The sequence below is a fragment of the Anguilla anguilla genome, chromosome 8 (genome assembly GCF_013347855.1).
Source record: "Anguilla anguilla isolate fAngAng1 chromosome 8, fAngAng1.pri, whole genome shotgun sequence".
Classification (NCBI taxonomy): domain Eukaryota; kingdom Metazoa; phylum Chordata; class Actinopteri; order Anguilliformes; family Anguillidae; genus Anguilla; species Anguilla anguilla.
The window spans coordinates 55,480,342-55,500,816 of NC_049208.1; the positions used below are offsets into that span (position 1 = coordinate 55,480,342).

Below are 20,475 nucleotides of genomic sequence, written 5' to 3' on the forward strand. Positions count from 1 at the left end.
ACAGGAAGCATATTATCTGTGGATGACTGTTCTCCAATCAGGTGGCCGCTTTGAAAAACCGCTGGTCACGTGATCCTGCAACATGGCTTCCGTACAGTCCCGCTGAGAACCGCTACAATAGGAACTCCTCTGCATGACAGTAAATATTGAGGAGGATTATTCTGTTAGTTATCCAGAACCCTGGAAAGAAGGTAAAACTTTTCAATAGTTTCGTTGTGCCACCCTACGTGTTTCTGAAAACCGTTAAATTTGTCGCGTTCGCTACTTTGTACTCTTGATGTAGGTCTGATAGCGAGCTGAAGTTAGCTGTGGGTGGACACTACACCTGGCTAACTCTGTTACTTCATTGCTACCTAAATATTGTAGCCTGCACTTATAATTTTGGTGCCTGCTATTGTAAGCTTAATTGCTAACTAGCTATGCTGTCCAAAGCTTGCTCGCTGTTTGTTATCACTGCTGCCAAGTGACAAGACTGACTGAAGTTGCCGGCTAATTTAGCAGTCTGTTTTTACAGTTGGCTGTGTGTCTGTTGAGTTGTCGTGGATTGCACGGGCACTCTAACGTCTTATCGATGTTCTTTGGTGTGTGTGTGTGTGGTCCAGATGAAGTTACGCGTGCAACTGCAGTGTAAAAACCTTCACGAATACCTGAAGGAACTGAGCCCAGACGTTCTGGACCGACTGTACAACCATCCCGCTACCTGCCTGGCTGTCTACAGGTAAATTAAAGAGGCCTGATAACACGGCATTAGAACATCAATTACTACCTACATCAATTACTACCGACATCAATTACTACCTACATCAATTACTACCTACATCAATTACTACCTACATCAATGGACTAAACTGCCTATAGACACACAGGGCTATGGCTTAATATTCTGGTGATATTCTGCTTACTTCTGCATTTTTAGAGTTGACTATATTGAAAGGGTTGTGACAGAATTAAGGCAAATATGTACGAAATGTTGCTAAATATAACTGCATATATATATATATATATATTGTTCAATATTGGGACTTGTTTTAATAGTTCTCTTGTTGTTGTTGTCTTGTCCAACAGGGAGCTCCCCTCATTGGCTAAGAACTATGTGATGCGTATGCTGTTCCTGGATCAGCCCCTCCCACAAGCTGCTGTTGCATTATGGGTGAAAAAGGACTGTCAGAAGTGAGTGGTGACGTAGATTTGCGATGGTACCAGATGGTCAGCTCCAATTCTTCACACACAGATTCTCCACCAGTCTTAGAGGGTTTCAGTTTCTGCAGGTTTTTGTGGTTTCCTTTCAATTAGAAATTTAGGCCATGGAAACAAAGTGTTTGAAGTTGTTTGCCGATCAGTGATTTAAAGTACCTAAAAACTGGAACGCACCAAAAACCACTGTGTGTTAACTACTGGTAAAAACCACTGTGTGTGTGTTAACTACTGGTAAAAACCACTGCATGTTAACTACTGGTAAAAACCACTGTGTGTTAACTACAGGTAAAAACCACAGTGTGACTACCCTGGTTAAATAAAGGTTAAATAAATACAATAAAACAAAAGATGCTCTGTAGTAACAAAATAATCAGCTCTTGCATTTGGTCACAGATTCTTTAAAATAACCAGATGGTCGGCTGTTAATTTTTGAGTCAGCCAAGATCCTGACAGATTGAAAAGCCTGCTCAGGATGACCGACCTGTCGCTCAAACAGTCAGGCTGAAAAACAGTGCTGCACCTCAGATTGTACTACATGCTACATGCTACATGGCACATTGTGGCTCCCTTAATGACTGGAGCTGTCATATACTGGTGTTCACTGCCGTGGATCGGCCAGTCAAAAGACTGTGTCACAGCAAAGAAGCGCTGTGATTGGTCCAAATCAGTGGGCCTTTGAATGGACAAGGTGTATGAATTTAAATGTTCATGTGTATATATAATTATTAAATGTATTTTTTGCGCTAACATTTTCAGTTGGACAGCCACTGTCAGTTGACATTATAACTGAATTTGTAAATGATGTTTATATTTTACTGACAGCTGCTGTTCTCCCCTCCCCTCCCACCCCCCCCCTCCTCAGGGATCATGATGAGTGTGTGTCGGTGCTGATGGGTCTGAGGATGTGGCACAGTCAGCAGCTGCAGGGGGGGCTGCAGGGTCTGCTGCTGAACCCCGTCTTTAAGGAGAACCTGCGGGTGGCGCTGCTGGGCGGGTGGGTGCCCCACGGCCTTCTGGGAACAGGGACTATAAAACCAGCAGTCTCGTTTTTGTCCAAGGCATGAGGGCAATCTCTCTCTCTCTCTCTCACTTCCTCTCTCTCTCTCTCTCTCTCTCTCTCTCTCTCTCAAATTCAAATTCAGACTAGCTTTATTGGCATGGCATACATATTTACATATTGCCAAAGCATGATAAAGTACAACAAACATAGAATAAGCATATAAACAGAATACAGACATGTTTGTCTGTGTATGTGCCTGTGTGTGTGTCTAGCGTGTGTGTGTCTAGTGTGTGAGTATATGTTAGCTCTTGCACGTGTTCACGCGCATTCTCTGTCTCTCTCTCTCTCTCAGCGGTAAGACGTGGGCGGACGAGGGCAGCAGTCTGGGACCGAACCGCCACCCGCGTAACGTGGAGAGCCTGGACCACTACGCCATGGAGCGCTGGGAGGTCATCCTGCACTTCATGGTGGGGTCGCCGAGCGCGGCAGTCAGCCAGGACCTCGCGCAGCTGCTGACGCAAGCCGGGCTCATGAGGAGGTGCTGCCCCTCGCTTTATCCTGTATTCAAACACAGCGCTAACCCTGTGCTTTATCCTGTATTCAAACACAGCGCTAACTCTGCGCTTTATCCTGTATTCAAACACAGCACTAACCCTGCGCGTTATCCTGTATTCAAACACAGCGCTAACCCTGTGCTTTATCCTGTATTCAAACACAGCGCTAACCCTGCGCTTTATCCTGTATTCAAACTCATCCCTTCATTCTGTTAATCTCAATTTAGTCCTTGCACATCCTGATCTAATGCTGTTGTAATATGTGCTATTTTAATCTTTCAATGGCCTGTTTGACCTTTTGCCCATTTTCTCCGGTTTCCTGTGTGACTCTGGTTTAGCTGCCTGTGTTAGTTTTGTCTTAATGGTCCAGATTGTTGCCGTTCTCTGGCTGTCTGTGCAGTTACAACTTGTCTTCGAATGCTGGCTCACATACAGGGATTCTTCATACTTCAGTGCAAACCAGCGCCGAATTTAATCCCTGTTAAATAAGATGAGTTAAGTCGCAATGACAGTATGGAACGCAGCGCAGGAAGTGTCCTTAACTGAACTTCCTGTGCAAGACCCAGCTTGCATAAACACAAATTTAGCCCAAAAGTAATAGTACACATTCACTCTGTGGCAGCTGGCAAAGTTCTCTCCCTATAAGTCCCCTCTCACTCACTCCCTTTCTTCTCTCTGAATTTAGTCCCTCACCCCCTCCCTCTCTCTACCTCCCTCTTGCTCCCTCTCTCCCCCTTCGTCTCTTTCAAACCTTTTCTCCATTAATCAATGTAATTTAACTGTTTGGCTGTTTTATTGTTTGTCTTTGTTTGCTTGTTCATAACTCTTTTAGTTTTTATCATTTTGTTGTACAAATAAATGGGTTTTTAAATAATAATAAAAAAATTATCTCTCCCCCTCCCTCTCCTCCCTCCTTCCCTCTCTCCCTCTCTTTCTCTCTCTCTCTCTCTCTCTCAGTGAATCGGGCGAGCCCCCTTGTATCACCTCGGCTGGGTTTCAGTTCCTCCTCCTGGACACGCCCTCCCAGCTCTGGTACTTCACCCTGCAGTACCTGAACACTGCACAGGTGAGCCTTAACCCTGCAGTACCTGAACACTGCACAAGTGAGCCCTAACACTGCAGTACCTGAACACTGCACAGGTGAGTCTTAACCCTGCAGTACCTGAACACTGCACAGGTGAGTCTTAACCCTGCAGTACCTGAACACTGCACAGGTGAGCCTTAACCCTGCAGTACCTGAACACTGCACAGGTGAGCCTTAACCCTGCAGTACCTGAACACTGCACAGGTGAGCCTTAACCCTGCAGTACCTGAACACTGCACAGGTGAGCCCTAACACTGCAGTACCTGAACACTGCACAGGTGAGCCCTAACACTGCAGTACCTGAACACTGCACAGGTGAGCCCTAACACTGCAGTACCTGAACACTGCACAGGTGAGCCTTAACCCTGCAGTACCTGAACACTGCACAGGTGAGCCCTAACACTGCAGTACCTGAACACTGCACAGGTGAGCCCTAACACTGCAGTACCTGAATACTGCACAGAGCCTTAACCCTGCAGTACCTGAACACTGCACAGGTGAGCACTAACCCTGCAGTACCTGAACACTGCACAGGTGAGCCCTAACCCTGCAGTACCTGAACACTGCACAGGTGAGCTTTAAATCTGTGAATGTACTGTAGTGTTTTATTTTATTTATTTTTATTTGACCTTTATTTAACCAGGTAAAATCAATTGAGAACCAATTCTCATTTACATTGAAGTGAAGTGTAGAGGCAGCTGAACTTCAGTGATCACCCTAACCCTCTCTCTCTCTCTCTCTCAGTCCCGAGGGATGGATTTGGTGGAGATTCTGTCCTTCTTGTTCCAGCTGAGCTTCTCCACCCTGGGCAGAGTGAGTAACTCCAGCAGGCGTGTGTAAACGGCACAGCTCTGAATGTTCTGAGTTTGTTCACATGTTCCCCCGTGTGTTTGTAAGAGGTAGTGCAGCTGCATCTGTGTGTTACAGGACTACTCTGTGGAGGGTATGAGTGAGTCTCTGCTCACCTTCCTGCAGCACCTGCGCGAGTTCGGCCTCGTCTTCCAGAGGAAGGTAAGGGAGGAAGAGGGAGGAGAGAACAGAGAGGGAGGGATGGAGAGAGGAAGAGGGAGGAGAGAACAGAGAGGGAGATAGAGGGAGGGGGACAGAGGGATGGAGAGAGGAAGAGGGAGGAGAGAACGGAGAGATGGAGAGGGAGGGAGGAGGAGAGGGGGTGGGAGAGAAGGAAATGGAGAATTAGAGGAAAATATGGAGGGATGGGGACAGAAGAGGAGCAGAGAGACATGGAGTGTATGGAGGAGTGGGGGAGGAGAGATGAGGGAGGGAGAGAGGAGGGGAAGTGTTTGCAGCATCATGCTTTATAGACTTTTAATATTTGATAAGTTTGAAAATATTTCAGATAAATTTCCAGAGTTTCTGAGCACTGTCTGAAGACCTGAGATCTGCATCTTTCTCTCCCTCTCTCTCTCACTCTTTCCCCCCCTCCCCCTCCCTCTGTCTCTCTCTCTCTCCCCCCCTCCCTCCCTCTCTCTCTCAGAGGAAGTCTCGGCGATATTACCCCACTCGCTTGGCAATCACCCTGGCAGCGGGCATCAACGCAAGCCCCTCCCCCTCCTCCGCCACCCCTGGCACTGGCGACGCGGGCTTCATTGTCATGGAAACCAACTATCGCCTGTATGCCTACACAAGTGTGTACAAGCCTCTGGTGTCAGTGTGCATATACTCACCCGACTCTCTCTCCTAGTGCAGTGTTACTGACCTGAGTGTGTGCGTGTGTGTATGCGTGTGTGTGTGTCTGTGCGTGTGTTTGCGTGTGTGCGTGTGTATGTGTGTGCATGTGCGTGTGTATGTCTGTGCGTGTGTGTGTGTCTGTGCGTGTGTGTATGTGCATGTGTGTGCGTGCGTGCGTGCGTGTGTGTGTGTGTGTGCGTGTGTGTGTGTGCGTGTGTGTGTGTGCGTGTGTGTGTGTGTGTGTGTGTTTCAGACTCTGAGCTGCAGATTGCCCTGGTAGCTCTGTTCAGTGAAATGCTGTATCGCTTCCCTAATGTGGTGGTCGCTCAGGTAACCAGAGAGTCTGTGCAGCAGGCCATCGCTAACGGCATCACCGCTCAGCAGGTAAGGCATGCAGACCTGGCCTTCCACACGCAACGCACATGCTACATGCAACTCACACGCTACACACAGTGCACATGCTACATGCAACGCACACAGTCCACATGCAGCGCACACGCTACATGCACTCCACACGCTACACACACTCCATACAAAACCTACACGTGATCAATGCGCCACACGCAAACCACAATCTACACGCATCCCACATGCAACGCACATGCTACAAGCAACCCACGTCATGCTACTCACATGCTACACATAATCTACTGGGCTAATGAGCTGCTATCTTTCAGATCATCCACTTCCTCCGAACCAGAGCTCACCCCATCATGCTAAAACAGGTATTTTTAATCTCTCTGTCTCACATTCGTCCGTCATGTGTCTCTTTCTCACTTTGACCATCTTTTAGATATTAATGTATGAGCGTATGATAATATTACACCTCTGTGCAGATATTAATGTATGAGTGTATGATAATATTACGCCTCTGTGCAGATATTAATGTATGAGTGTATGATAATATTACGCCTCTGTGCACATATTAATGTATGAGCGTATGATAATATTACACCTCTGTGCACATATTAATGTATGAGCGTATGATAATATTACACCTCTGTGCAGATATTAATGTATGAGCGTATGATAATATTACACCTCAGTGCACATATTAATGTATCAGCGTATGATAATATTACACCTCTGTGCAGATATTAATGTATGAGCGTATGATAATATTACACCTCTGTGCAGATATTAATGTATGAGCGTATGATAATATTACACCTCTGTGCAGATATTAATGTATGAGCGTATGATAATATTACACCTCTGTGCAGATATTAATGTATGAGCGTATGATAATATTACACCTCTGTGCAGATATTAATGTATGAGCGTATGATAATATTACACCTCTGTGCAGATATTAATGTATGAGCGTATGATAATATTACACCTCTGTGCACATATTAATGTATCAGCGTATGATAATATTACACCTCTGTGCAGATATTAATGTACGAGCATATGATAATATTACGCCTCTGTGCAGATGCTAATGTATGATAATATTACACCTCTGTGCAGATGCTAATGTATGAGCGTATGATAATATTACGCCTCTGTGCAGATGCTGTGTTAATTTATAACTCTGATTCTCCTTTACTTTGAACCACAGTCTGAGGAACAGGCATGATTTCCCCAAATTCACTCTGCTTTATCCCCCCTCTCTCCCTTCTCTCTCTCTCTCTCAGACTCCAGTTCTCCCTCCCACCATCACAGACCAAATAAGACTGTGGGAGCTGGAGAGAGACAGGCTGCAGTTTACTGAGGGTGCGTGCGTGCGTGCGTGCGTGTGCGTGCATGTGTGCCTATGTTCTATGAAAAGGTCCCTCTTCACAAACTACCCATTGAGTGCCTCTTTTTTTCTTCTCAAAAATGGTGCTGCACAGAATGTCTTCCCCAGTGCATGTGATATTTTCAGTATAGGTTCCCACAATGGCTGCCCAAACCTCAGATGCTAACATAGGTGCCTCTAATGGAATTGGAAGGCATTGTTTAGTGATGGGTCACAGTGGGATTTTGGGGCGTTTATTATTTTTTTCTTTGTGGGTGTGCGGGTGAGACGATGACCTTTGACCCCTCTCTCTGTGTCTGTGTTCTCCCCGCCAGGAGTGCTGTATAACCAGTTCCTCTCACAAGCTGATTTTGAGGTGCTACGAGACCGCGCCCAGGTAATTCTGTCTGCAGTTAAACTCTCGCCCCACTGCCTGGGTCATTTCCCATCATCCCCCTGAGAGCGTTTTCTTTCTGCATCTCTCACGTTGGGAGACCTCTCTCTCTCTCTCTCTCTCTCTCTCTCAGGGACTGGGCGTGCTGGTGTGGCAGAACGCCCCCCACAGGGTGATGGTGGTCACGCCACATGGACACAGCGAGGTCAAGAGGTTCTGGAAACGACAGAAGAGCCACAATTAGTCTCCATGGCAACGGGGCGGACTTGGGGAGGGGGTGGGGGGGTAGGAGCGGGCGGGGGGAGATGAGCTGAGAGAGTCAAAATCCAAGTTGGGCCCCACCTTCCCGGAAAGAACCGGAACAGTCTGGAAGCATGAAGCCACAACTCAACAAGCGGGACAGAAATGGAACGGGGGGGATTGTGGGTAAGAGTTCCGGTCCCATGCCCCGGGGAGGCTGACATGGTTTTGCTCCAGCTTGTTTCCCTCCGACTTAACTCCTCCAATTTACTAACTTCCTGTACATGTCGGCACTGCTCAGTTTCCCACAATGCACCATGGTGGAACTTTGGTGGATAGAGATCTTGCCATAGTCCTTCTACCCGTTTGCCCTCTCCAGCCGAACCGAGCAAGTCAAGTTAATTGCGGGTGAAACTGATGGCGAAGTCACGAGCCGAAGGTTGGTGTCCTGCCACCCTGACGAAGAGGACGGTAAAAGGGCATGCCACCCTGACGAAGAGGACGGTAAAAGGGCATGCCACCCTGACAAGAGGACGGTAAAAGGGCATGCCACCCTGACGAAGAGGACGGTAAAAGGGCATTCCACCCTGACGAAGAGGACGGTAAAAGGGCATTTCACCCTGACGGAGAGGACGATAAAAGGGCATTCCACCCTGACGAAGAGGACGGTAAAAGGGTATTCCACTCCGGGCTGCCCGGGTCCTGGGTCTGACACATGGGCCGCGGGAACGCTTGTACAACTGGTTGCCCGGCACCAGTCTGTTGCTAGGGAACACAGGGCTGTTGTACGTGAGCTAATAAATAAAACTGATCTTTGAGAATAAAAGGCAATGATTGCAGTGTATATGTTACAGAGACGGGCGGGGGTGGGGGGGGGGGGGGGGTAGCGGATCCTGAGTTATGAAGGTAGGGAAAATGAAGAGAGCTCTGGGAGTGCCAGTGGGCACTCTGTTTTTGCTCCATTCGGTCTTAATTCACTCTGTAATTTGGAAGAGTGAGCTGTCCGTCTGGCAGTCCTGTTACTGAAAGAGGAAGAGCTCTGCAGTTCAAGCCCTGGAGAGCCTGTAGCTCAGGGATCTCAGACTCCAGCCCTGGAGGGGGCACTGTGTCGGCAGGTTTATCTTCAGTCTTGGAGAGCTGGAATACCTGCTGGTTTTAATGGTTTCCTCCATAACCTGTAACCAAGATAAAACCCTGAAGTGCCAAAATCTGCAGACAACCTGGCCCTTCCAAGATTGAGGTCCCTGTTCCTACTTCAGTTAATGTTCAGATCTTTTATAATAAGAAGTATAAATTTTCTTGTACTTATAAAGACTGAAAATAAATGTTTGCTCTGGACAGCAAAAGCTTTCGTAGTGAGACAGCAAAAGCTTGGTGTGAGAATGAAGGGGTAAAATTAATCTAATAGAATGGATTGAGCTGTGTTCGGTGGAACGAATGCAGTTGTTAATATTCAACAATCTAACCTGAAAACTTTGACCTCAGATAAGTTTAGTGCATGCGATCCACTGAACTGTATAGAACGTATGTAGTTCATTGGTGTTGTTTGATAAGATAATAGAGTTCTTGACCCCGATAAGATTTCATTATTTGGTGACGTCATGGCTACGGCAACTGCACAAGGTAAAAAAACTGGCTAAGCTACTCGCGTTTTCTATTTACCTTTCGCGAATATGTAGCCACTTATGTACGATAGTACTTGTTCAAAACAGACGACAGAAGAACGGCTGTGAATGAAATATTGTCTGGTCATTTATTTCCGAAAAAAAAAACTATATCAGTTTAATACTATCCATTACTTATCGAAATTTTGTTGTTTCGAGAGATTCATTCAGCATAACACATGACTACTCAACGTCACCAGAGCTAACGCTTCACCAAAAAAAAAAAAATGCTACCGCTAAGTTTCCATGCTGTCTGGCCAGCTTGGCATGCAAGCCGCTAATGTTAGCGGGCGGTAATGTTAGCTAGTATGCCAGCGCTAGCTGCATTTTCCGCTCTGCTTGAATAGGAGCGTCGCTCATGTAATAAGTTAAACGTGGCGAGCGTCTCGTTATAGATATATATGCATATAGTAAACATTCGCGGTTCACTATTCAAGTCACATCTGAACCGCGAGGCCCAGAATGGAGCCAGGGAACTTGCGTGAAAGTCCAGCCGGTTCCGGAGACCCAAAACCCGCCGAATGGCGGGAGGAGACGCCCGACGGAACGGCGGAGGAAACATGTGATAAAGATCGAGAAGGCGGCGGGGAGAACATGGACACTTCTGAGAAGACGGACGGGGAAGGTGCGGAACACAGAAGTATGGAGAAAGTCAACTTGGACAAGAAGGAAGTCCGCAAATCTGAAGAATTAGATCCAAGAATCCAGGTGAGGGGAAAATGTAACTAGCCAACGTTAGATAGCCCATTTAAGTGATAAAACACTCAGAATGCTTCAGACGTTTAATGCACTATTTTACACCACTAGCTAATTAGTATTTGTATGGTAACATTACAAATATTAAAACTCTAACCAAATAACGGTAACTGGTCAGTAACCATTCAAAGTGTTGTGGGTTCAAACTCCGTTTCTGGAGATCCCGTGTGTATTGCCGGGTTTTGTTACAAATTAATTAATTGACTCGCTTAGTGTTTCTGAGTTACACAAGTCCCTTTTCGCGTCATCCCGGCACCCAGTTTGCTGTCATTCAAGACAAATCTCAAATAGGAGTGACTACTGGTTTTCGGTGTGTCTTCTTGTGCATGGCTGATGTAGGAGAGAAATTTCGCCGTGTAACTGTAAACATAGTTTCGCAGGCTGTTTGGATTGCGATGCTCATTTTACTCGCGCCTGGCCCGGGTTTCAGTCTAACGGATACAGTGTTAGATTGGGCGTTCTCTTTAGTTTCAGCTTCCGCGCAACACGCTTCATTAATCTCAGTGATTGCTCAGACTCGGTATTATGTAGCGCGCGCTTCGGGTGTGGCTTGCCAACTGTTTGAAATTCATCCTGGAAGCTAGAAAGGCAGAGCAAGGAGATGGATCAGTACCGCACAACAATGGCTAGTCGTTTATGTAGTCTGACATGTTTTGATGAAGTCACGGGATGCAGCGGGACTGCACATGTATTTCTGCGTTTAATGTTTCAGTCTGCTCCAGCATAGGGCTGAGTTTATACAGCTGTTTTTAAAATCGAGCCAGAATTATTCATCTTGTTTGTGTGGTGAGGCCCATTCAGTCAGTTATGAGAGAACCTTGCGCCGCACACACCCTCCTGGATTGGAGTGGTGCACCTTTTGGGCTAGATTGAACACGCCCCCCTGGCTGTCTCTCTGTGATTTCAGGAGGAGCTGGAGCACCTGAACCAGGCGAGTGAGGAGATCAACGCCCTGGAGCTGCAGCTGGACGTGAGTCTGCTCCTCCCCCCCCCCCCCCCCCCCCCCCAGGAGCCTGTCATATCAGAGCACTTTTACCCAGGGATAATAAACCTCAGATAAGAGATGGCTATGATGTTGCCTTATTTGTTGAAAGTAAAGCGATTGGCGCATTCCAAAGCTCACCAGGGGGTTCGACAACTTGCAAGTAGATCCAAAAGCTCACCAGTAGATCCCAAAGCTCACCAGTGGATCCCAGATATCACCGGTGGACCCTAAAGCTCACCAGTAGATCCTAAAGCTCACCAGTCTATCCCAAAGCTCACCAATAGATCCCAGAGCTTTTCAGTGGATCCCAAAGCTCACCAGTAGATCCCAAAGCTCATCAGTGGATCTCAGAGCTCACCAGTCTATCCCATAGCTCACCAGTGGTTCCCAAAGCTTGTCAGTGGATCCCAAAGCTCACCAGTATACCCCAAAGCTCATCAGTGGATCCCAGAGCTCACTAATATATTCCAAACCAGTGGATCCACTGCACCGAGCGACACATTTAGCTGCTATTATGGAGAAAAGAATTTGAAGTCTTGTTAGCATATAATGACATTTAACTGATCGTACATTTGCATTCTGCTGGACAAATGCAGAAATAACAGTTTATTTTTTGGTTGACGCACTGGGAAGAACGTCTTATACAGATCTTGTTCTGGATCCTACAGTTGAGCTGGAACAGCTTCTGAAATTTTCAGAGTGTTATTAAGAGTCCTGCCAAATACAGCCGAATCCATTTTCATTTAGAGTGGAAATGATGCTCTCGCAGGCCTCTGGTGAGCACAGAATCAGACATTGATGCTTCGCCCTTGGAACAAGCTCACTCTTGCATAAGTATGTTTCTATGACGGCTCAAGCTGAGTGCTCAATAGCATGGGGTTGTAGCTACTGTTAGTGCTTAGTAGCGCTTTATTGTGTATGCGGTAAAGTGCGTTATTTGTATGGTACTGTTGGTGCAAACTTTCTTATTGTTGTATGTATGGTAAGCGAGCGCTAACTAGCGCATTGTATGTATGGTAAAGCCAGCGCTACCTAGCGCATTGTTGTATGTACGGTAAAGCCAGCTATGTATGATAAAGAGACCACTAACTAGCGCATTGTTGTATGTATGGTAAAGCAAGCGCTAACTAGCGCATTGTATGTTTGGTAAAGCAAGCGCTAACTGAAGCCCCAATCGCTCACAGGAAGCGAGATCGAGCTACAGGAGGATCCTGACTGACTCGGCCAGGAAGCTGAACGCTCAGGCCTCCCAGCTGGGCACGTGCATCGAGAAGGCCAGGCCTTACTACGAAGCCCGGAGACTGGCCAAGGAGGTAGACCCCATGTACTGCTGCTGTGTGTGTGTGTGTGTGTGTGTTTGTGTGTGTGTGTGTGTGTGTGTGTGTGTGCGCGCGTGCGCATATGTGAGTGTGTGTGTGTGTGCGAGTGTATGTGTGTGTGTGTGTGTGTGTGTGCGCGCGTATGCGAGTGTGTGTACTGTAGGTGAGTACACACACACACTCAAACTGAGCACACTCACTCACTCACTCACTGTGAAGTTAGGGTAACCCTAACTGTGTCCTGTGAATTTCGCTCGCGGTGGGAGGAGGATGGGTTGTTGGGTCAGATGGCTGGAGGAGGATGGGTTGTTGGGTCAGATGGCTGGAGGAGGATGGGTTGTTGGGTCAGACGGCTGGAGGATGATGGGTTGTTGGGTCAGAGAAGGTGGAGGAGGATGGGTTGTTGGGTCAGATGGCTGGAGGAGGATGGGTTGTTGGGTCAGACGGCTGAAGGAGGATGGCTTGTTGGGTCAGAGAAGCTGGAGGAGGATGGCTTGTTGGGTCAGAGAAGCTGGAGGAGGATGGGTTGTTGGGTCAGACAGCTGTTCTCATGTTGTTTTTTATGGGTATTTCACTTTGTCCAAATCTCTGAAAATGAGATGTAGGCAGCCAGAAGACAAAAACGCATTAATGAGCCCCTCTGCCAATCAGAGCACAGGAAAAAAAGCCAGTGAAATAAATAAAAAATAACAATTATTTAAAAATATATTTAGTTCCTATTTTTACCCCATAGATATATTTTCAGAGGAAGTCTGTACAGATCATGTTGTCCTCGTCATTTCTCCGGAATGCTCAGCTGAAAGACGAGAGGCCTGCCGGTTGTGTGTGTATTTATAACGCACCGAGAGCGGGTAAAGGGGTCTGGGTGTTTATAACGCACCGAGAGCGGGTAAAGGGGTCTGGGTGTTTATAACGCACAGAGAGCGGGTAAAGGGGTCTGGGTATTTATAACGCACAGAGAGCGGGTAAAGGGGTCTGGGTATTTATAACGCACCAATGGTGTCTGCCGGAGCAGCAACAGCAGCATTTAATTTATGGAAAGTTTGGGCGTGACGGCACACTTCTGATTGTGGACTGCTGGACGTGTGGGAATTCTGATGGAAACAGACATTCCGATATTGCTGCAGAGTAGATCGGAGAGGAACGTCCAGGAAAGTTGAGGTGGAATTAAAGACGCAGTAAGCGCACGCTGGCAGTATGAAATCAGGAAAGATTCAGCGTTCCACTGATTGTGACTACAGTCGTCCAGTGCTGCCTTGTACTTGTTCATATTTACATTTCAGAAAGTATTTTGCAGTCACTTTTCCAGAGGGATTTACACGTCTTGCTTTTTTTGCACGCAGTCCATTAAAGCGGCTGGATTTCTGCTGAAGTAATGTACCTTTGTTCAGGGGTACAATGGCAGTGCCCCACCTGGGAATTAGACCCACAGCATCTTCTGCAGGCCACACTGGAGTCTATGAGATGGGCCTGTATATGAGATTGATGTTAAGATTCGTATGGGGTTGACCATAGCTTCTTCTAAATTGGGCTCGTGTCCCCCTGCGGTGTCGATTAGGGTCCCTCTCTCCATTTTCGCGAAGCACCGTCGACTTGACACCGCACCACTCCCTTTTCCTGGCCCATACTGCATTTCAGCTGGAGCCTGGCCCATAGTGCATTTCAGCTGGAGCCTGGACCATAGTGCATTTCAGCTGGAGCCTGGCCCATAGTGCATTTCAGCTGGAGCCTGGCCCATAGTGCATTTCAGCTGGAGCCTGGACCATAGTGCATTTCAGCTGGAGCCTGGCCCATAATGCATTTCAGCTGGAGCCTGGCCCATAATGCGTTTCAGCAGGAGCCTGGCCCATAATGCATTTCAGCAGGAGCCTGGACCATAGTGCATTTCAGCTGGAGCCTGGCCCATAATGCATTTCAGCTGGAGCCTGGCCCATAATGCGTTTCAGCAGGAGCCTGGCCCATAATGCATTTCAGCTGGAGCCTGGACCATAGTGCATTTCAGCTGGAGCCTGGCCCATAATGCATTCCTGCAGGAGCCTGGCCCATAATGCATTTCAGCTGGAGCCTGGCCCATAATGCGTTTCTGCAGGAGACTGGCCCATAATGCATTTCAGCAAGAGCCTGGCCCATAATGCGTTTCTGCAGGAGACTGGCCCATAATGCATTTCAGCAAGAGCCTGGCCCATAATGCATTTCTGCAGGAGTCTTGCCCATCATGCATTTCAGTGGGAGCCTGGCCCATAATGCATTTCAGCTGGAGCCTGGCCCATAATGCATTTCAGCGGGAGCCTGGCCCATAATGCATTTCTGCGGGAGCCTGGCCCATAATGCATTTCTGCGGGAGCCTGGCCCATAATGCATTTCAGCGGGAGCCTGGCCCATAATGCATTTCAGCGGGAGCCTGGCCCATAATGCATTTCAGCGGGAGCCTGGCCCATAATGCATTTCAGCGGGAGCCTGGCCCATAATGCATTTCAGCTGGAGCCTGGCCCATAATGCATTTCAGCGGGAGCCTGGCCTGGCGGCGACTCCCTCATCAGTATTCAGGAGGAAGAGCGGTGGCGGGCAGGCGGCCCGTAGAAGGACTCGCGGAGGCCGGTAATTCTCCCGGCGGCGGCCTAGCGCGCGGCGCTACGCGGATCTCTCTCTGAGTCGTTATTTACACACGGAGAAGCGCATATTCGGGGGGGATTGTGTGAATAAATTTTTAAAAGATAAAGCGGGGAGACGGGGGGAGATGATGCATTTGAGCTGGGGAGCCGAGGCCCGTTGGATCGTGGGATTGAAAATGGAAATGAAACGTGCCTCTGCTGCCGTTGAGAGAGAGAGAGCGAGAGAGCGAGCGCGAGACACTTCCTTTGTCCTGATGCCACCCTGTATGGGCTGAACACCAGGGCCTCTACCCCCTCCATCTCGTCCCTGTTTCCCTCCCCGCCGTGCCTGACTGTGGTGCTGGCTCTTCTGTACCCCCTGCTTCTTGGCGGTATCGTTCCCCCCCAGCCCCCACGAGGACGCCAGCGTGGCCCAATCTGCATTTGATTCGTTATAGCGGGAGACAGCCGACAAGGCCGTGACCGTTCCCCCCCCCCCCATTAGCCTAGCGCGTTCATTAGCCTAGTTCAGTCATTAGCCTAGCGCGTTCATTAGCCTAGTTCAGTCCTTAGCTTAGCGCGCCTGTTAGCCTAGCGCCGTCGTTAGCATCCTGTCATGCACGAAAGGCTTCACCTTCCAGCTCAAACTCTCTCTCCGCCTCCGCTTCTCCAGGGGAAAGCATGATTGGTTTTCTCCTCCCTCAGTGCTTTTGTGATTGGTCGTCCGGCTCCTCAAATGCAAGGCAGTTGGTTTGTCTGTCCTCTTGGTGTGTTGTGGTTGGTTATCCTTCTCAGGGTTTGTGGTGAGTTGGCACATTGTCTTTTGTTGTCCCGCTCCTCAGCAAATTATGTTGTGATTGGTTACCTTGTTTTTTTGTTATTCGTTGTCTCTCCACACTGTGATGGGTTGCTCTTGATCCTTAGCACATCCTGACTTATTGCTGCATCCCGATTGGCTGATTTAACTCATTGGTGCATTCTGATTGGTTTCTTTATCTCCTTGGTGCGTCCTGATTGGCTGCAGTAACTCGTTGGTGCATCCAGATTGGCTGCTTTATCTCCTCGGTGCATCCTGATTGGCTGCTTTAACTCCTGGGTGCGTCCTGATTGGCTGTCCCCCGCAGGCCCAGCAGGAGACGCAGAAGGCCGCTCTGCGGTATGAGCGGGCCGTTTCCATGCACGCCGCCGCGCGGGAGATGGTGTACGTGGCGGAGCAGGGCCTCATGGCCGACAGGAACACCATGGACCCCACCTGGCAGGAAATGCTCAACCACGCCACCTGCAAGGTGAGGCAGACAGGGGGCGCTGTGGGAGGGCAAAAGCTTCACGAGGCTGACTACAAACAGGAAGTGTGGGGCTGCTGGGTAACTGACTCTGTAAAAACAGGAAGTGTGGGGCTGCTGGGTAACTGACTGTATAAACAGGAAGTGTGGGACTGCTGGGTAGCTGACTCTGTAAAAACAGGAAGTGTGCGGCTGCTGGGTAACTGACTCTGTAAAAACAGGAAGTGTGCGGCTGCTGGGTAGCTGGCTCTGTAAAAACAGGAAGTGTGGGACTGCTGGGTAGCTGACTCTGTAAAAACAGGAAGTGTGCGGCTGCTGGGTAGCTGGCTCTGTAAAAACAGGAAGTGTGCGGCTGCTGGGTAGTTGGCTCTGTAAAAACAGGAAGTGTGCGGCTGCTGGGTAGTTGGCTCTGTAAAAACAGGAAGTGTGGCGATGCTGGGTAGCTGACTCTGTAAAAGCGCATAATCACGGTTTCCGTGGTGGTTTCCGTGGCGACGGCAGGTGAACGAGGCGGAGGAGGAGCGTTTGCGGAGCGCGCAGGAGCACCAGCGCGTGACCCAGCAGTGCCAGCAGGCCGAGGCTCGCGTGCACGGCCTGCACAACTCCCTGCGCCGCACCATCCTCAAGTCCAAGCCCTACTTCGAGCTGAAGGCCCAGCTCAACCAGGTCCTGGAGGTGAGCGCCTGCATCGTCGTCATCATCATCATCATCATCATCATCATAATAAGAATCATTAGAATAACCATAAGAATTATAACAACAATAATAATAATAATAATTATCAGAATAATCATAAGAATTATGACAATAATAAAAATGTTGAGAATTATAATTGTAATAATAACAATAATTATAATAATGATAAGAATATGAATTATAATGGTAATAACAGCAATGTTAGATTTATAACGCTCTTTTTCAAGGACCCAGAGTTGAGATGTAGTGAAAGCTGTGCTCCACAAAAAGAAAATAAAGAACAAAAAAAAATGTGGTGTAGCTTTTCCTCAGTTTACCTCACAGTTTCTGCAGCCTGGAGAGTTGTGCTGAGTGTCAGTAAAGCTGGGAAGAGTGAAAAGGCAAAACCGCAACTTCACCTGTCTGCACCCGACAGAATTATCAGAGCCAGCCGCGGTGGATTGGCACATAATAGTCTGTGGGAGTCAAATGTATTTTATCAAATTTCCGTAATTATTTACATTTTTTTGCTGGTCTGCAGGAGCACAAGTCCCGGGTGTTTCTGCTGGAGGAGCGCGTGTCCAAGGTGAAGACACACTACTCGATCGCGCTGCGTAACCTGGAGCAAATCAGCGAGCAGATCCACGCCCAGAGGGGGCGGGGCCTGGAGGCAGAGGCGGGGCAGTGGGCCCAGGCCAGGGCCAGTGGGGTGCGGAGCTCCCCGGTGGGGGCGGAGTCAGACTCTGGGGCGGAGGAGAAGGGGACGGCCGGACGGTGGCCGTCGGGGAGGCGCTGGGGGGAGGGGGCGGGGCCGGAGGCGGGGTCAGACTCTGCTTCGCTCGTCAGTTTGCAGACCATCGCCTCGGACCTGGAGAAGTGCGACTCCGTGGAGCACCTGGCCAACCTCAGCGACACGGTCAGCCTGTCAGGGGAGGAGGAGGGGGCGGGGCCTGGCAGGGCGGGGCCGAGCAGGGCGGGTCCTGGCAGGGCGGGGCCGGGCGGAGCCAGGCAGGAGAGGGGTGGCATAACGGCTGAGGAGGCCCAGCAGAACTTCCTTAAGCAGCACCAGAGGAGCGTTAGCCTGTGATGGCGGCAGGAAGAGGAAGTGACACGGCGCTGACAGAGGAACACTAACAGACCACTAGGAGAGAGGCTCTGACATTCGGACTGACACAACTTCCTGTCTGCCACTTTCTGTACGCCACTCCCTGAGCAGCACTTTGCTGGCGGGGGCGGGGGGGAGGAAATGGAGAGCTGCTTGCGTGAACACTACTCCATTGTAGAAACTGACATGGTGGTTCTCGTAAGGGGGAGGGGAGGCTTCTGGGAAGTGTAGTTTTTTCCCTTCCCATTGTAGTTCAGACGCTGCTGTGACAGAGCCATGCACAGGAAGAAAGATGGGGCCCATCTTGCCCAGTCACACTGAACATGAGACATTATAGACCATGGTACCTCTGTACGCCACCTTAAAATTTCCTTTCTGTATATATGTGACTCAGTCAGGACTAAGGCCTGTGTGTGTGCGTTTGTGCGCACGCACGCAGTGAGTGTGTCTGTATTTAAATGCATGGTAAACCTTTTTGTCTTCAACAGCCGATTGCGTAACGTATCTGGGTTGAAAACGTGGAATTAATATTTCATGCTCCAGAAATACTCAGATGAGATTTTTTTCATCAGATCTGTCAACGCAGCTAATGGGGCGATGGCAGTCTGGGGCTTTATAAACGTCCTTTCAGATTTTACAGGAGATTAGCTGAGTGGGCACTAAAACACTTCTGAGTTTCTGTTTTGTAGAAGCTCTGAAGGGGGCGCAGTGTCTGCAAGTTTAACTCCAGTCCTGGAGGGCCGCAGTGTCTGCAGGTCTAACTCCAGTCCTGGAGGGGGTGCAGTGTCTGCAGGTTTAACTCCAGTCCTGGAGGGGGTGCAGTGTCTGCAGGTTTAACTCCAGTCCTGGAGGCGGCGCAGTGTCTGCAGGTTTAACTCCAATCCTGGAGGGGGCGCAGTGTCTGCAGGTTTAACTCCAATCCTGTAGGGGGCGCAGTGTCTGCAGGTTTAACTCCAGTCCTGGAGGGCCGCAGTGTCTGCAGGTCTAACTCCAGTCCTGGAGGGGGCGCAGTGTCTGCAGGTTTAACTCCAGTCCTGGGGGGCTGCAGTGCGTGCAGTTTTAACTCCAGTCCTGGTGGGGGCGCTGTGGATTCATTGACACCCTGTTTTTCGGAAATGGGGTGTCTGTGTGTAGGTACGATTTTTCATGCTTTGAAGTGCCTTTTTAAGTGTAAAAAAAGAATATTATCAAAATAACTTTACAGTGTGGCAAATAATTGTGAAGAAATCATTTTTTAAGGTAGTTTTAAAAGATAAATTATTGATTCTGCGAGTGCTTTGATCTTTCCAACGCGGCTCACGACTGAATGCTGAATGATATTTAGGGCCAATCAGCTTCTCCCATCGCTGCACAGAAGTTTTACCGCTGGATCTGTTTTTCACCTGACGTGACTCTTGCTTAGGCTGTGCGCTGCATTTTTAAGATCTTCCCTTACTGCAGTGAGCGACTTTATAAAATACAGTACGTGGAACGCTTTAACTGCTGATTGTCTTAAGCTCCAGAGCAGAATGAGGTGTGGATTTTTGCCCAGTGCTGGAACACCCGTTCAGCTAGTGATTCTGCTGTGGTTGACCTTGGTCTGTTGAGTCGGGTGTTTTAGCACCAAACAGAACAAAAAGCTTTTTCACAAAGACTGCAGAATCACTGCTGTAGATGGTGTGTGTGTGTGTGTGTGTGTCGGTTGGGGTGGCTTAATAGAGTGGATTCTTGAAAGACAAAATTCATTTTTTAAAAATTACGCCCCACCGAAGATTAATAATATTTCCCACGCGTGTCAGACCCTCTGACTGCTGTTCGGAGTTTAATTCACTTCCTGTTTCATTAAGAATTTAATTCACCTCTCAGATTTCTTTTCTTGGCGGGGGGGGAGGTGGAGGGAAATGAAAATGAATTAGAATTTTTGTCAGCTGAGTAGAGAATCACGCAGAGTCCCAGCTGGAGAGTCTTGGGGTTCATTTTAAAACATATTAAATGTTAACAGTGTACCCCAAGAGGGGTTGGGGTTGGGGTGGAGGAGGGGCGGAGTGTTCTGATTAATTTCATTTTTATTTTCATTTCGTTTTCACAGGAATGAAAGCAATGTGTAAGAAGACAAGCGCTGGCTTAGGCTTGGCTCAGACCGGCTCAGACCGGTTCAGCCCGGCTCAGACCGGCTCAGACCGGCTCAGACCGGTTCAGCCCGGCTCAGACCGGCTCAGACCAGTTCAGACCGGCTC

General features: G+C 48.7%; 2 protein-coding genes across 2 annotated transcripts; both read left to right on the top strand.

The window, feature by feature from the left end:
- The first annotated feature begins 50 nt into the window (after positions 1–50).
- gtf2h4 (general transcription factor IIH, polypeptide 4) lies at positions 51–8,712 on the top strand. The gene is made up of 14 exons (XM_035428897.1): positions 51–191; positions 603–718; positions 1,066–1,170; positions 2,060–2,191; positions 2,550–2,735; positions 3,709–3,817; positions 4,580–4,648; positions 4,763–4,846; positions 5,331–5,481; positions 5,778–5,908; positions 6,202–6,249; positions 7,165–7,243; positions 7,583–7,644; positions 7,775–8,712. The coding sequence occupies exons 2-14, from the start codon at positions 603–605 to the stop codon at positions 7,883–7,885; spliced, it is 1,383 nt and encodes a 460-aa protein (XP_035284788.1). The 5' UTR covers positions 51–191; the 3' UTR covers positions 7,886–8,712.
- A 401-nt stretch (positions 8,713–9,113) lies between these two features.
- Positions 9,114–18,733, top strand: sh3bp5lb (SH3-binding domain protein 5-like, b). The gene is made up of 6 exons (XM_035428898.1): positions 9,114–10,253; positions 11,209–11,271; positions 12,471–12,599; positions 16,321–16,482; positions 16,981–17,154; positions 17,696–18,733. The coding sequence occupies exons 1-6, from the start codon at positions 10,008–10,010 to the stop codon at positions 18,239–18,241; spliced, it is 1,320 nt and encodes a 439-aa protein (XP_035284789.1). The 5' UTR covers positions 9,114–10,007; the 3' UTR covers positions 18,242–18,733.
- The last annotated feature ends 1,742 nt before the right edge of the window (positions 18,734–20,475 follow it).

What these genes read in the sequence shown, in the direction of transcription:
- gtf2h4 (XM_035428897.1), top strand. Translation starts at nt 603, where the DNA reads ATGAAGTTACGCGTGCAACTGCAGTGTAAAAACCTTCACGAATACCTG. An exon ending in ACCTGCCTGGCTGTCTACAG is followed by an intron (nt 719 to 1,065) that starts GTAAATTAAAGA and finishes CTTGTCCAACAG; the next exon opens with GGAGCTCCCCTCATTGGCTA. An exon ending in GCCTCGTCTTCCAGAGGAAG is followed by an intron (nt 4,847 to 5,330) that starts GTAAGGGAGGAA and finishes TCTCTCTCTCAG; the next exon opens with AGGAAGTCTCGGCGATATTA.
- sh3bp5lb (XM_035428898.1), top strand. Translation starts at nt 10,008, where the DNA reads ATGGAGCCAGGGAACTTGCGTGAAAGTCCAGCCGGTTCCGGAGACCCA. An exon ending in AATTAGATCCAAGAATCCAG is followed by an intron (nt 10,254 to 11,208) that starts GTGAGGGGAAAA and finishes CTGTGATTTCAG; the next exon opens with GAGGAGCTGGAGCACCTGAA. An exon ending in AGCTCAACCAGGTCCTGGAG is followed by an intron (nt 17,155 to 17,695) that starts GTGAGCGCCTGC and finishes GCTGGTCTGCAG; the next exon opens with GAGCACAAGTCCCGGGTGTT.